The 14,060-nt window shown below is 41.2% G+C and overlaps 1 protein-coding gene across 1 annotated transcript; it reads right to left on the reverse strand.

Moving 5' to 3' along the window:
- Positions 1-1,183: 1,183 nt before the first annotated feature.
- Positions 1,184-13,820, reverse strand: LOC149442349 (beta-microseminoprotein-like). The gene is made up of 4 exons (XM_089656176.1): positions 13,774-13,820; positions 6,852-6,957; positions 4,478-4,577; positions 1,184-1,931 (listed from the first exon to the last, which is right to left on the reverse strand). The coding sequence occupies exons 1-4, from the start codon at positions 13,774-13,776 to the stop codon at positions 1,802-1,804; spliced, it is 339 nt and encodes a 112-aa protein (XP_089512302.1). The 5' UTR covers positions 13,777-13,820; the 3' UTR covers positions 1,184-1,801.
- Positions 13,821-14,060: the final 240 nt, after the last annotated feature.

Consider the following 14,060-nt stretch of genomic DNA (forward strand, 5'->3'; position numbering starts at 1 on the left):
ACTGACTGTCCTACCCCTATATACTGCTCCCTGACTGCCCTGCCCCTGTGACGATCGCAGTGCCAGACCCCTGCCCTTCTCACCAAACTCGTGACCGAAGGACTAACCAATCTAAAACCGCGATGTCACGCGCGTAACAATGTCACGCCCAGCTGCACCCTGCCCAACGATTTTCCAGCTAATGGACCACAAATCGATGTACCGGCAGCCTGAGTGCGATTGTTACGGATTCAGGTTAATTACGCAATTAACCCTTCACACTGCCACCACCTCCTTTTTGTACAGAGAAAGAGGAAACTCGGCAATATCAGCAATAACACTAGGATGATTGAATAATCATCTGGATACCACTGTCACCGCAGACAGGCTATACAGAGGGTTAAAAACACATAGTAGCGCTCTTCAGCGGCAGGAATTCGTAAGTTGCATTAAAGAGCTATAGAAACAGTTCAACACTTTCAGAAGGAAAGATTTATTACTAAAAGGTCAAAGGGTGCAATAAAAATATTTACAGAAAAAAGATGTAACCAATATATATATAAATACAGAGAGCTGTGCTCTGGCCTGCCTGTGACACTTCCAACACACATCGACCACATGTCACTGTGGATCTCAGAGAGGGAGGGGATGAGGAAGATATATTTGTATAAGATGGATGAACCTTTTCCAAGATGGAGGTTGGAGCAAAATGGTTGAACCGTGTCCATCTATGTGGGTACGATTGCTACAGCCCCTACATACTGCTCACTGACTGCCCTGCTCCTACATATAGCTCACTGAATACCCTACCCCTACATACTAATCACTGACTGCCCTGCCCCCACATACTGATCACTAACTATCCTACCCCTACATACTGATCACTGACTGCCCTGTCCCTACATACTGCTCACTGAATACCCTACCCCTACATACAGATCACTGACTGTCCTACCTCTACATACTGCTCACTGACTGCCCTGCCCCTACATACTGCTCACTGACTGCCCTACCCCTACATACTGCTCACTGACTGCCCTATCATTACATCTTGCCCATTGACTTTCCTATGACTACAGACTGCTCCCTATCCTGCCACTGTATAATGTTCACTTACTGCGAGTACACACAACTCATGGCCTGCTCTACATTGCATTTTTTACTTATATATTCTGATCAATACATGCTGGTCACTGCCCTGCACTTTTCTACTTCTGAATACCACTCCACAGCTTTGTACTGCCATTTTTTACTGCTCACTGCCCTGCACTGCATACTGCTCACCGTACTTTCTCTATGTACTGCCCTGCACTGACACTACATACCGCGACAACACATAGCACACACTAGTATAGACAGTCACACTGAGCAGGGGAGGGGGGTCCTGTCAGGTAGGCTATATCAAGCCCCATGATTTCCAATGGTGGTCCTGCAGCCATCTCTCTTGTCATTTCCCAACTCTAAAACATATTCAACTCCTTTAGAAATAGGTTTATTTAAAAAAAAGTAGAGCTTAAAGGGACACAATCAATGTTATTGCCATTACTTTATATGAATGTATTTACTACAGAAAATACAAGATGAAAAATACAAGTAGCAGCATTACAAATCATTTAAAAATATGTAATATTGCAGTGTTATTTGTTGAGGAATACCATTGCACATTTACAGTATTGCACATGGTTAAGAAGAACAAGATAGACAATGTATCATTTATTGTAAGGTAAGGTATTTTTTTCAGGAAATGCTAAATACTATTCTTGTAGCTAATATCTAGGTGTAGAACATCTTCTGCTGTGTTGAAGTTCTGAAGTTGGATATTTTAACCTTTCATTGATTTGTACTCGCATGAAATGGATGGGTCATCTTTTCGAGTCACTTTGTAATTACATGATTCCTCATCAAACATCAAGTTACATGCCTCTTTGTCATAGCCAGATGGTATAGAAGCACTGTCAAAGAAAAGAGAAATATTACTCGATAATGTATAAACAATGAGGTTGACTTACTAAAGAAGGAGAGATTGCTCCCTTTGAAAAGTAAATTTTTAATGTGAAAATAGGATGATCACTTTGCTTATTGAATAAGGTGAAACTTCAAAGTTCACTTTACTTATCTAATCATTTGCAAGGGAAAGCAAAAAAAAAAAACAGGACCTTTGCTTGCACTTTATTGGATGATCAAAGTAAATAGAGCTTCACCTTATTCACTAAACTAAATAAACATTCTCAGCTCCTTTAGTAAATCACCCTCAATGCATACTGATACAAAGTGCATGGTGTAAGGTGTATAAATCTGAGTCATCACTCTATTCTGATCCCTTTAGGTTCATGTTTCCTCCACAGTTTGGTATTAAAAGAAAAATTTCTGTCTGATGACAGACGTTTTCAGAGCAGCTGGAACAAAGCTAGATTAGATTGAGCCTTTGGAAACTGTATTAAAGATGAGTTCCACCTGAAAAAAAAAAATAAAAGTCAGCAGCTACAAAAAGTGTAGCTGCTGACTCTTAAAATACAGCCACTTACCTGTCCCTTGGTCCAGCACTGTCCTCACCACCGCTGGTTTCACCGGCCGTCTTCTCTCCCTGGCGCCGGCATCTTTCAATGAAGCAGCTGGAAGCCGCAGCTCCTCCTCTCCCTCCTGCGGCTTCCAGCTGCTTAATTGAAAGACATACAGGAGATCGCTGTTTGTCATTGCCCCCACCACTGCCACCATTACTAGTAGAAAAAAAAAATCCCAGTATCTATACAGCCATTTGTAAACACTATAACTTTCACGTAAACCAATTAATTTACACGTATTGGTATTTTTTGTTTAGCAAAGACATATTGCAGAATACATTTTGGACTAAATTTATGATGAAATTTGATTTTTTTTATTTTTTTACTGCACATGTTTAATAGCAAACAGTCTGAAATATTGTTTTTTTTCTCAAAATTGTTGGTCTTTTTCTTATAGCACAAAAAATAAAAAACTCACAGGTGATCAAATACTACCGAAAGAAAGCTCAATTCGTAGGCAAAAAAAGGCTGTAAAGGTCATTTGGGAGCAGCATTGCAAGACCACATAATTGCCAGTTAAATTAGCGCAGTGCCGTAACACAAAAAATGGCCTAGTCAGGCAGGGGGGATAAATCCTTAGGAGGGTAAGTGGTTAAAGTGTTACTAAATCCACAACAGTAAAATCAGCCTGTATATGCATATAGACTACATTCTATTCAGTCCCATAGAATGTAGTGTCCACAGCCCCAGCATTGCTTTCCAGACCCCCCCCCCCCCTCAATCTCAAAGGACTCCTTCTCTAGCCCCCTGTGAACAACAGCAAGGCATTTTCTTACTTCTACTGACTCTGATGAGACATTTTTTTCCCCACCACTGACAAGGCACTGACCACTGATGTTAGGTTTTTTTCCTCCTACTGACAATTAACACCAGAGCATTTTATCCCTATCATTGATGACTGGCACTAGGACATAATTTCCTCCTATTAGCCACTGGCACCAGGAAATAATTTTCTTTTGTTGGCCACTGACACCAGGAAATAATTTTCTCTTGTTGGCCACTGACACCAGAACATAATTTTCTCCTACTGCCTACTGACACCAGAACATAATTTTCTCCTACTGCCTACTGACACCAGAACATAATTTTCTCCTACTGCCTACTGACACCAGAACATAATTTTCTCCTACTGCCCATTGACACCAGAACATAATTTACTCCTGCTGACACAGGATATAACTTTCTCCTACTGACACCAGGACATACTTTTTTCTTACTGACCACTAACACCAGAACATCATTTTTTTTTCCACTGACCACTGACAGCAGGACATAATTTTCTGCCTCTGACCACTGACAGTAGCGCATTTTTTTCTTTTTGACCACCAATGTGGAGAGCAGTTTTTCTGCCTTCCATTGATTGGCAGGCTTTTTTCTCTCCAACTGATCATTGCTTTTTTTGCCTTACCCCTTGTTTCAAGAAAATGAATGCTGACCGCTGGGTTGTGTACCAGAAAGGCATGCTAATGGAAGGTCTACTATATATTTAATTATGGAACTCTGTGATTATTAATTACACCCCTGTTCTTTAGCATTGTATTGTAATGGGACCAGGGGCGGACTGACCATTTGAAAACTCGGGCACTGCCCGAGTGCCCGGGGTCAGTAGGGGGCCCCATGAGATGCCCCTGGTACCTTTTTCATAGGCTTTTTTGAGTTTGGGCAAGGACACAGGGGCCCCATGATCCCCTATTGCCCGGGGGCCTCATGAGTTGTCAGTCCGCCCCTGAATGGGATAACACTAAATGTAAAGGTTTTACTTTTTCCCATCTGTTAGAACAGTCATTTTTTAAATAACTTACTGTGTTTTTGTTTGGCAGGATGTTTTACATGCCCCAGGTTATAGAATAAGGAAGCAAAGTATATTCCTTTTTAGTTGTGAGTCCATACAACAATAAGAAAAACTATTTAAATTTTTCAAGAATTTGGCAGCATACCTGGAGCAACAGTATAACCCACTCTCTGAACACATGCAGTCTTCACATTTGACTTTCCACTCAGTATTCATTTTATGAAATGCACCCTGGTACATACACCCTAGAAGAAGAAATATAACAGATTAAAGCCAATTTCTCAGCAGGACGGAGTTGGGGGATGGGGGCAAAGGTTTGATGGTTATGAGAATTTTGCTAGAAAGGAGATTTAAATAATAGATTTGCAGCTACCAACACATTTTGAGGACTATATTAAAAATGCATTTCATGGAAAATTCAAGAGGTACTTTTCAAAGGCAACTAATATCAGGTGTTTTTTCCTGATCTAAAGAAAGCAGCCATTGGTCTTAAACTGGGCATACATGCATTGAAATTCGGCTGATTGTGGTTGTACGGAAATAAATCTACCTATTGACTTCTGTACAACCACCCTTGAAGATTTTCTCCGCTCGATCAGCACTGCAGGCTATAGCTTTCAATGCTGAGCAGTGTATTATTACAGTGGGGAGGCCTCCCCACTGGTTGAATGAAAAAAAAAAGGCTCATCCATGGGCTACATTATACTGTGAATTACTAGAGCTATCAGTCATCAGAAAGGTGAATGTTTGAAGGAAAGAATACTACTTGTGTATCAAAGGACCTGATTTATCTAAGCATCAGCCAAGGTGAAATAAGGTGATGTGGAGTGTACTAAGGAGTGAAGTAGAGTTAAAGTGATACCAAAAACATTTTTTACCTTAATGCATTCCTTGCATAAAGGTAAAAAATATTTTCTATTTCTCTGGCCTTCTTCTTCTCTGTGTGAAGGGGAAGAGAGAGAATAGATCCAGCACTGTACATGGCTGCATCTCCACTCCCCTCTCTTCCTCTCCACACAGAGACTCGAGCAGCAGTAGGAGCCATTGGCTCTTGCTGCTGTCGATCAAATGCAGTGAAGAGGAAGTGGTGGTGGGGCTAAGTCCCATTATGTAAGTCTATGGAGCGCGGCTCCATAGACACACAGCTCGGGAGTGAGCGAACACTGTGTGCCCCCATAGAAAACGACTTGCTATGGGAAAACACAAAGAACAGGAAGAGCCAAGATCACTGGCATAGGACCCAAGAAGAGGAGGATGGTGGGTAGCTCTGTGTAATACCACTGCACAGAGCTGGTATGTATAACATGTTTGTAATTTTAATTTTAAAAAAATTCAGACTTTAGTAACACTTTAAAGCTGAATTTTAGGCAGTTATAAAAATACAATTTAACCTCTTAGCATCAGCACCTTCTGGTCCTTTAAGGGTTTTTTGATGCCGGGAGGTGTTTATGAACATGTGACCGCCATGATTGGCTGTCACAGCGGTCACATGATTGGAAAGCTCCCTATTGCAAGTAGCGATCAGGAGCTTTCCGTTAGGTGCCTGTAACTGTGCCAGAAGCGTGCAGGGCACGCACTCTCAGCACGTTTGTTTACTTTTTGGTACGCAAAAATGCAAATTCTTGGCATCAAAGCCCACCATCCGCATATTTGTGTACTCTTTGCGCTAAAAGGTTAATGTTGTTGTGTATTCCTTTAAAGGTAATTACAGTAAATATATTTTGATTGCCTGAATCTATGTTGATATCAGCCTCCTGTCATTATTTGCACAGCAAAACATAAAGCAAGAGAAGGAGGGAAACTAATCAGCTTCTGCTGCATTGTGATGTGCTATGAGGGAACATTCTGACAGGAGGAGAGAACAGAGTTGATGACCTATAAGTGTGTGGCTGTTCACTCATTGTCCAACCAGTAAGCTGCAGGTGAGGAGGTAACACCAATGTATTCTTTAACTATAACACAGAAAGAGGTGTCACCCAGGCTGTGCTGTTCCGTAGAAGTGTATGGATCACACAAGTGGCTTAAAAGAAATACAACATTTACATATGTGCATTTTAACCGAGTACTTGATTGCATGGATTTATAGCACAGAATCCGTTAATAAATAAGATATTAATTTATTTTTGTAAAAACCTGCCAACTGTACACTTAACCAGAAATGAAGTGTTAGTAGGTTGCTGAGTTACTTATAGATAAAAAAAATTTTTTTCCTGATGAATGATACACGATTTGAGCGATTTTTGCAGGTGGCCAATAGAGTAGTCAGAAGATAAACCAACAAGGCATGTTAAGAATTGCAGTGGTACAGAATAAAAGGCGATATGATTTGATGTATGCTGGGACTTGTGCACAAGCATGACAATGCTATGACTTTTACTAGTATAAATAAAAGAGATATGGTGAAAGTTCGAATTTACTTCCATGGAGAAGTAGAGAAAGCAATGTTTGTATTGTGAATGGTTGTGCCAGTAAAGCCCAGTAGAATTAAAGGTTCACAATTTAATTTATCTTGTACTTACCTTTAGTTTTTGTTTTGAAGTTTATATGTAATTTACCCTGTGTACAGGCAGCACTGGTCAGAACCACTGAGACTGCCACCATAATACACACTGTCAATAGGATTCTCTGCAAAAGATGAAGTAAGGTAAAAAACATCAATGTTTTTTTTTTCTCTCAGCTTCAGGAGGAAGTAGAGTATATGACATACATACGATCATACAAAAAAAAAATGTATATTTTTTTGTCCTGATTATAATAAGAAGGATATATACTGTATATATATATATATATATATATATATATATATATATATAAAACACTCAAAATTATCCTTATTTTGTTGTTTTTGTCTGAATTATTTTATAAGTCCTATATTCCTCCCCTGAGGCCTCTTTCCATTATGCAGGCTTCTCCTCATCCCACTTCTCCATTTTCTGAGGAACCTGATAAGGTTGCCCTTTTTCCCTGGCCCTCTTCATCTTGGCTCTGGAACCCCTGCTGGTGGCCCTCCATGCCGACCCCAATAATACGGAGATTTCCTATACCGGTGTGTCATACATAGTAAATTTATTTGTAGATGATGCCTTCCTGACCCTTTCTAACTCTATTACCATGCTCCCTAACCTGCATGCCCTGCTGGCCCACTTTGTTGCCATCTCTGGCCTCCAAATCAACCCCCCTAAAATGATAGTCCTGACTAAGGCCAGCACAGTGGCTAAATGGTTAGCACTTCCACCTGGCAGTACTAGGGTCATTGGTTCAAATCCCAACCACTGGCACCACCTTCCTGGAGTTTGCATGTTCTCCCTGTGCCTGCGTGGGTTTCTTCCCACACTCCAAGGACATGCTGGAAGGTGAATTGACTCCTGTCAAAATTGGCCCTAGTGTATGTATGAATGTGAGTTGGGGACCTTAGATTGTATGCCCCTTAAGGGTTAGGGACTTAAGTGAATGTTCAATATATATGTAAAGTGCTGTGTAAATTGACAGCACTATATAAGTACCTGAAATAAATGAATAAGTAACCATCTCCCTTCCAGAAGCTTTGATCTCTCATCTTCAGTCATCCCTCCTATAACACTGGGCAACCTCATCCCTAAACTACTTAAACATCCACCTGGCCTCTTGATTTTTTTCGGCCAACTATTATCCCTTTTCTTCACTTCATCACCTCCCTCATGACCTCCTGGCACTTTCCCTCATTGTCATGGATAGGGTGCATCAATGTGATTAAGATGACTGTGCTCCCTAAGCTCGTATATTTCTTTTGGACCCTCCCAATTAGACTCCTTGCTTTTTTTCTGCGCGCTCTCCAGAATAGGATCATGGCCTTTTTTTGGGCCCATAAGTTCCTCAGAGTGGCCCGTGCCACTCTTTTTGCCCACAGGTTGAGAGGGAAATTCTTGTGTCTGCTTGTGAATGGGTATCAAGGATGGTAAAGAGAGTGTTTCCATAAAGTTGATTTACTAAAGGCAAATGGACAGTTCACTTTGCAAGTTACATAGTTAGTCTGGCTAAAAAAAGACAAAGGTCCATCCAGTTCAACCAATAAAAAAAAAAGTTATAATCCTACACCCACAGTTGATGCACAGGAAGGCGAAAAAACCCAGCAAAGCATGATCTAATTTGCTCCTGTAGGGGAAAAAATTCCTTCCTGATCCCCTGAGAGGCAATCAGATATTTCCTGGATCAACTTTACCTATAATTGTTAGTATCCAGTTATATTCTGTGTATCTAAGAAATAATCCAGGCCTTTTATAAAGCAATCCACTGAGCTGGCCAGAACCAACTCTTGAGGGAGTCTATTCCATATTTCACAGCTCTCACTGTGAAGAAACCCTTCCGTGTTTGGAGAATAAATTTCTTTTCCTCCAGACGTAAAGAGTGCCCCCTTGTCCTCTGTGATGACCTCAGGGTGAATAACTCTACACTGAGTTCACTATATGAACCACTGATGTATTTATACATATTGATCATATCCCCCCTTAATCTCCTCTTCTCAAGAGAGAATAAATTCAGTTCCTCTAATCTTTCCTCATAGCTGAGCTACTCCATGGCTTTTATCAGTTTGGTTGCCCTTCTCTGTACTTTCTCCAGTTTCCCAATATTCTTTTTGAGAATTGCTGCCCGAAACTGAACTGCATATTCCCAATGAGGTATTACTAAAGATTTATATAGGGGTAATATGATATCTCTCTCTCTGGAGTCTATACCTCTTTTAATACAAGAGAGGATTTTGCTCACTTTAGAAACTGCAACTTGGCATTGCATGCCATTATTAAGCTTGTGATCTACCAGAACTCCCAGATCCTTCTCCACCATTGATTCCCCCAGTTGTACCCCCACTAGTATGTATGATGCATGCATATTCCTAACCCCCAAGTGCATAACCTTACATTTATCAACATTAAACCTCATTTGCCACATAGTTGCCCAATTAAACAGTGCATTGAGGTCGGCTTGTAAAGTGGAGACATCCTGTAAGGACGTTATTCCACTGCACAGCTTGGTGTCATCTGCAAAGACTGAAATGGGATTTGTAATCCCAGACCCTATATCATTTCTAAATATATTAAAAAGTAAGGGTCCCAACACTGAACCCTGGGGTACACCACTGACAACCCTAGACCATTCAGAGTATGAATCATTAACTACTACTCTCTGAATACGATCTTTTAGCCAGTTTTCTATCCATTTACATATAAATCTTTCCAAGTCCGTAGACTTTACCTTACACATTAGCCGTGTGTGAGCAACTGTGTCAAACACTTTTGCAAAATCCAAGTATACCACGTCCATCGCCACCCCTTTGTCCAAGGTTTGGCTCACCCCCTCATAAAAAGAAATCAGATTTGTTTGACAACTTTGTCTTTCATGAATCCATGCTGTCTGTTGCTTAAAATATTTTTTTCCAGCAAGAACTCATCTATGTGGTCTTTTATTAAACTCTCCAATATCTTCCCAACTATAGAAGTTAAGCTAACAGGTCTGTAATTACTTGGTAAAGATTTTGACCCCTTTTTAAATATTGGCACCACATTGGCATTACGGCAATCCAGTGGTACTATGCCAGTCATTAAACAGTCCCTAAAAATTAGAAACAATGGCTTTGAAATGACAGAGCTCTATACTTTAACCTTTTCACGCCGGCCGCACGCAAATGTGCGACCTCCCGGCGTCTGGGCCTTGACGCCGAGCGGCTGCACATTTGCGTGCAATTAACAAAACATATGTGCTGAGAGCACGCGCTCCCAGCACACATGTCCGATACTCACGGAAAGGTCCCAAACTCCTCTTTCGATTGGGACTTTTAGCGATCATGTGACCGCCGTGACGGCGAATCACGGCGGTCACATGACCTTAAAACCCCGTCCCACTTCCCGGCTTCTGGAACCCTTAAAGGGCCGTGAAGCGCCGGCGCCAAAGGGGTTAAGGACCCGGGGGTGTATGCCATCCGGTTCAGGTGCTTTATTCATCTTTATACTGTCTAAATATTTCTGGATCATAACAATTGTGAGCTAATGTGGATCATCTGGAGCTGTGTCAATACCATGCCGATTATGGACAATAGCCTCCCCATACTCCTTTGTATACACAGAGCTGAAGAAGGTATTTAATAAATTTGCCTTCTCTTTGTCCCCAGTCTCCCACTCTAGATTATTTTGTAAAGGGCCTACATGCTCGGACTGGACCTTTTTACTATTAATAAATTTGAAGAATTTTTTGGGGTTGGTCATGCTATCTTTTACAATCTGTCATTCGTTTTCAATTTTTGCGGCCTTTATTTCCTTTTTGCATATTCTGTTATATACTTTGTAATGTTTAAACGATGATAGCGTTCCTTCATTTTTCTATTTAACCACTTGCCGACTCACGGGTCCATGGCTTCCTTTCTTTAGTACAAAGGGAAAGTTCAGGTTACTGTTATTGAGATTCACGGCTCTTATATACAGGTGGCTGTCCTCTGTCCAGGCAGCCCAGGTGTAGTGTACAGCAGGGGCGGACTGACCATTTGGAAACTCGGGCATTGCCCGAGGGCCCGGGGTCAGTAGGGGGCCCCATGAGATGCCCCTGGTACCTTTTTCATAGGCTTTTTTGAGTTTGGGCAAGGACACAGGGGCCCCATGATCCCCTATTGCCCGGGGGCCCCATGAGTTGTCAGTCCGCTCCTGGTGTACAGCCTGTCGTTGACATGAATGGTTTTACGGTGCAAGTTTATGATTGCACCATTGTATAAAGGAATACAGCAGCGTACAACCATTTATGTCAACGATAGGCTGTACACTACACCTGGGCTGCTTGGATAGAGGAAATTCAACTGCAATTACACTAAATGGGCTCAGGCAGTTTGTATGCCGTAGTCCTGGCTTGTTTCTAGAGTTAGCAGAATAACCAGAGGACAACATTTTTATTCAACCTGTTCATCTTGTATTCTGACAACAGCAATATTTATGTCAAAGATAAGGCAAGCAAAGGGATGGGTGGACAAAACACACAGACATCATGTCTTTTCTCCCGGTCAGAGTCTCTGTAAGAACCATGATGCCTGCTGTGTTCTGTCTATCTCATGGAAGATCTTTACCACAGGCCATGCTGGTGTCAGAATATAGTCCGGATGGTCTTGTTCTCTGGAGATGCTCTGCTAACCTCCATTATCTCACCCTATGGAACAAGCAGGTTCTCTACATACTGGCAGAAGCTGTTACTCTCTCTCTCTTTAGATCAAGTGTAGGAGAACAAACTCATTGCCTATCACTGCAGCCAGGAGCTGGAGAATCCCTCAGCTTCTTCTGTTCTGTCCCCTGTATCATAAGGCTGCATTCTCTTGTCTCTTCTCTCTCCCCCTCCCATCCAACTCCTGACCTCTCCTCTGTAGAACTCAAATCATGTGGGCTATGGAAGGGGTGTGGGTGAATTTTGGGAGTGCTCAAAGAATTTTTTGGGGTGATTCTGCATCCCCAATCTCCTACCTGGCGCCGCCCCTGTTCTTGGCTGTAAACATTTTAGAAATTAGGTGATACCCTTTATTGGGTATGACTTAAACTTCAAACTTTTTGCATTAATCGATGGCTTACATGGTTCAAAATTTTAGTGCATTTACTGGACATATAAACCTCTATTCTATCCTCTAAACTCCATCTGATAGTCAGATCATAACAGCCCCCTTCATTTCTATTATGATTTTCTTTCCACAGAGATACTGAGATGATGGGGGGCTGCATGAAGTGTAACAGTGGTCATTGATGGGAGAGCAGGAGTTTACAATTGAACAATTATGACCACTGTTCCTTCACTACTGCTGGATCCTCATCTTCAGTACTGCATTGATGGGTTCAGACAGGCATAGCTCCTAAGCTATTATATAACTGTGCTGTAGATTGCTTGTAGGATCCCCTCTGCTCTCTGTACTATCATTTGATATAAAATAGTGCAGAATAAAGTTGACAAGGTGTTTTTTATACCAATTCTTTGAGCTAAGGTATTGGTTTTGGTAAGTGCACTAACACAGAATCCAATCTAAAGGGAATTATTTACATAGATTGTAAATTGCAGTATCCTGTTTGCCTCTGTACTACACCCTACTGTATATAATAAATGTTATATTTGAAAGTTTTGAAGTGATATTAAAAGTAAAAAAAAAAATAAAAATGTTTTACTTTCCTGCTCAGTGGTTTTGCATAGAGCAGCTCTGATCCTGGTCTTCTCAGGTTCCCCACCTGCGCTCTTGGTTCCTCTCTCCTGCTAAGTCGCTTGCTATGGGGGGACTCATGTATATTAGCTCTCATGCCCCACTCTGTGTGTCCATAAGACACACAGAATAGAGCTTGGCCCTGCCCCCCACTCCCTCCTCATTGGCTGTGATTAACAGCAGTGGCAGCCAATGAGGAGGCAGAGACCCTGGAGAGCAGCTGCTCTTGTGCACATTGCTGGATCTTGAGTATACTGAAGGTTTTTTACCTTAATGCATAGAATGCATAAAGGTAAAAAAAAACCTTCAGCAGCTTCATAAGCTGACTTTGTTTTGTTTTGTTGGACCTTCTTACTCTTTGCTGTAGTTAACCTTTGGAGTTGTATGGCACTTAACCATGACACATTGTTGGCTTGTATACCGTGTTGTACTCATGACTGAAATAAAGAAATCCTGTTTTGTTAAATAAAAAACCTTCAGCATTTAGAATCACTTTAAGTCTTATTATAGTATTAAGGGCATTTAAAGGGAATCTATAATGTTTTTGGTAAATTTTATTTTATTTTTGTTTTTCAGTGTATATTTTTTTTAAACTGTTATTTTATGTCTATTTTTATAATACAGCTACAATCTTGTTTTATACTTGGAAAAAGATTCCCAGAGCACTGTAAATTAGCCACGGAGACAGCTCAGCAAATGCTGAGCAAGCCAACTGCTAATGGATTAGTCACTGAAATATTCACTTCTGCTATTGTATGTAAATTTACATTGACAGGTCCGTGTCCGCTCTGCTTATGCAAAGCAGACAAGGACACCGTCAGCTCTGCTCTATGGGCGGTCATCAAATGTAAGTGGACCGGCTGTCCAATTACACCCGACTTCCCTCTGATCCAGCCAGACGGATGGGAATGGATCCCCCTTCCATTAGTTTTTGCTGGATCAGATAGGAAGTTGTCAGTTGTAAATGGACACAAGTCTCTTTACATCTGGCTACCCATAGAGGAAAATAGAGGGTCTGGTCTGCCTGAAAAATGAACAGGCTGACCCAACCGGATCGCTCATGTGAAAGGAGCTTTGAGCAATGATGTGCAGCTGACACTGGAGCAAGTGCAGGACATGCCTGAAAAAAGACCAGCAGATCAGCAGTACTGAGATGCAAAAAAAAAAATTAGTTTTTTATTAAAAAAAGCAAATATTGAATGAAAACTAAATGTCATCCAGTTTAGATCTAGTTTAATAACCATTAGACTCACCATTTTTGCACGACCGTTCTTGCAGGAGTCTGTCTCTGATCGTTCACAAGTCACCATTTATATAGTGTGAATGATGGTGAGAAATTGACTGCCACACCAGTGAGTGTACAGAGAGGATTAAGAAATATACGTAACTCTGTGATTGTCAGATAGACAGAGAAGGACATGTATTGACAAAGAGGTGTTTGGATGCAGATGTCAATTTGTCATACTCTTGGGAACTCTCACTGGAGCCTGTGGTTTCTAATGAAATAATATAACTGTGTAATCAGTGAAATACTAAGGCT

Source organism: Staurois parvus, unplaced genomic scaffold, assembly GCF_062004578.1.
Source record: "Staurois parvus isolate SC_StPar_1 unplaced genomic scaffold, SC_StPar_1.0 ptg000894l, whole genome shotgun sequence".
Classification (NCBI taxonomy): domain Eukaryota; kingdom Metazoa; phylum Chordata; class Amphibia; order Anura; family Ranidae; genus Staurois; species Staurois parvus.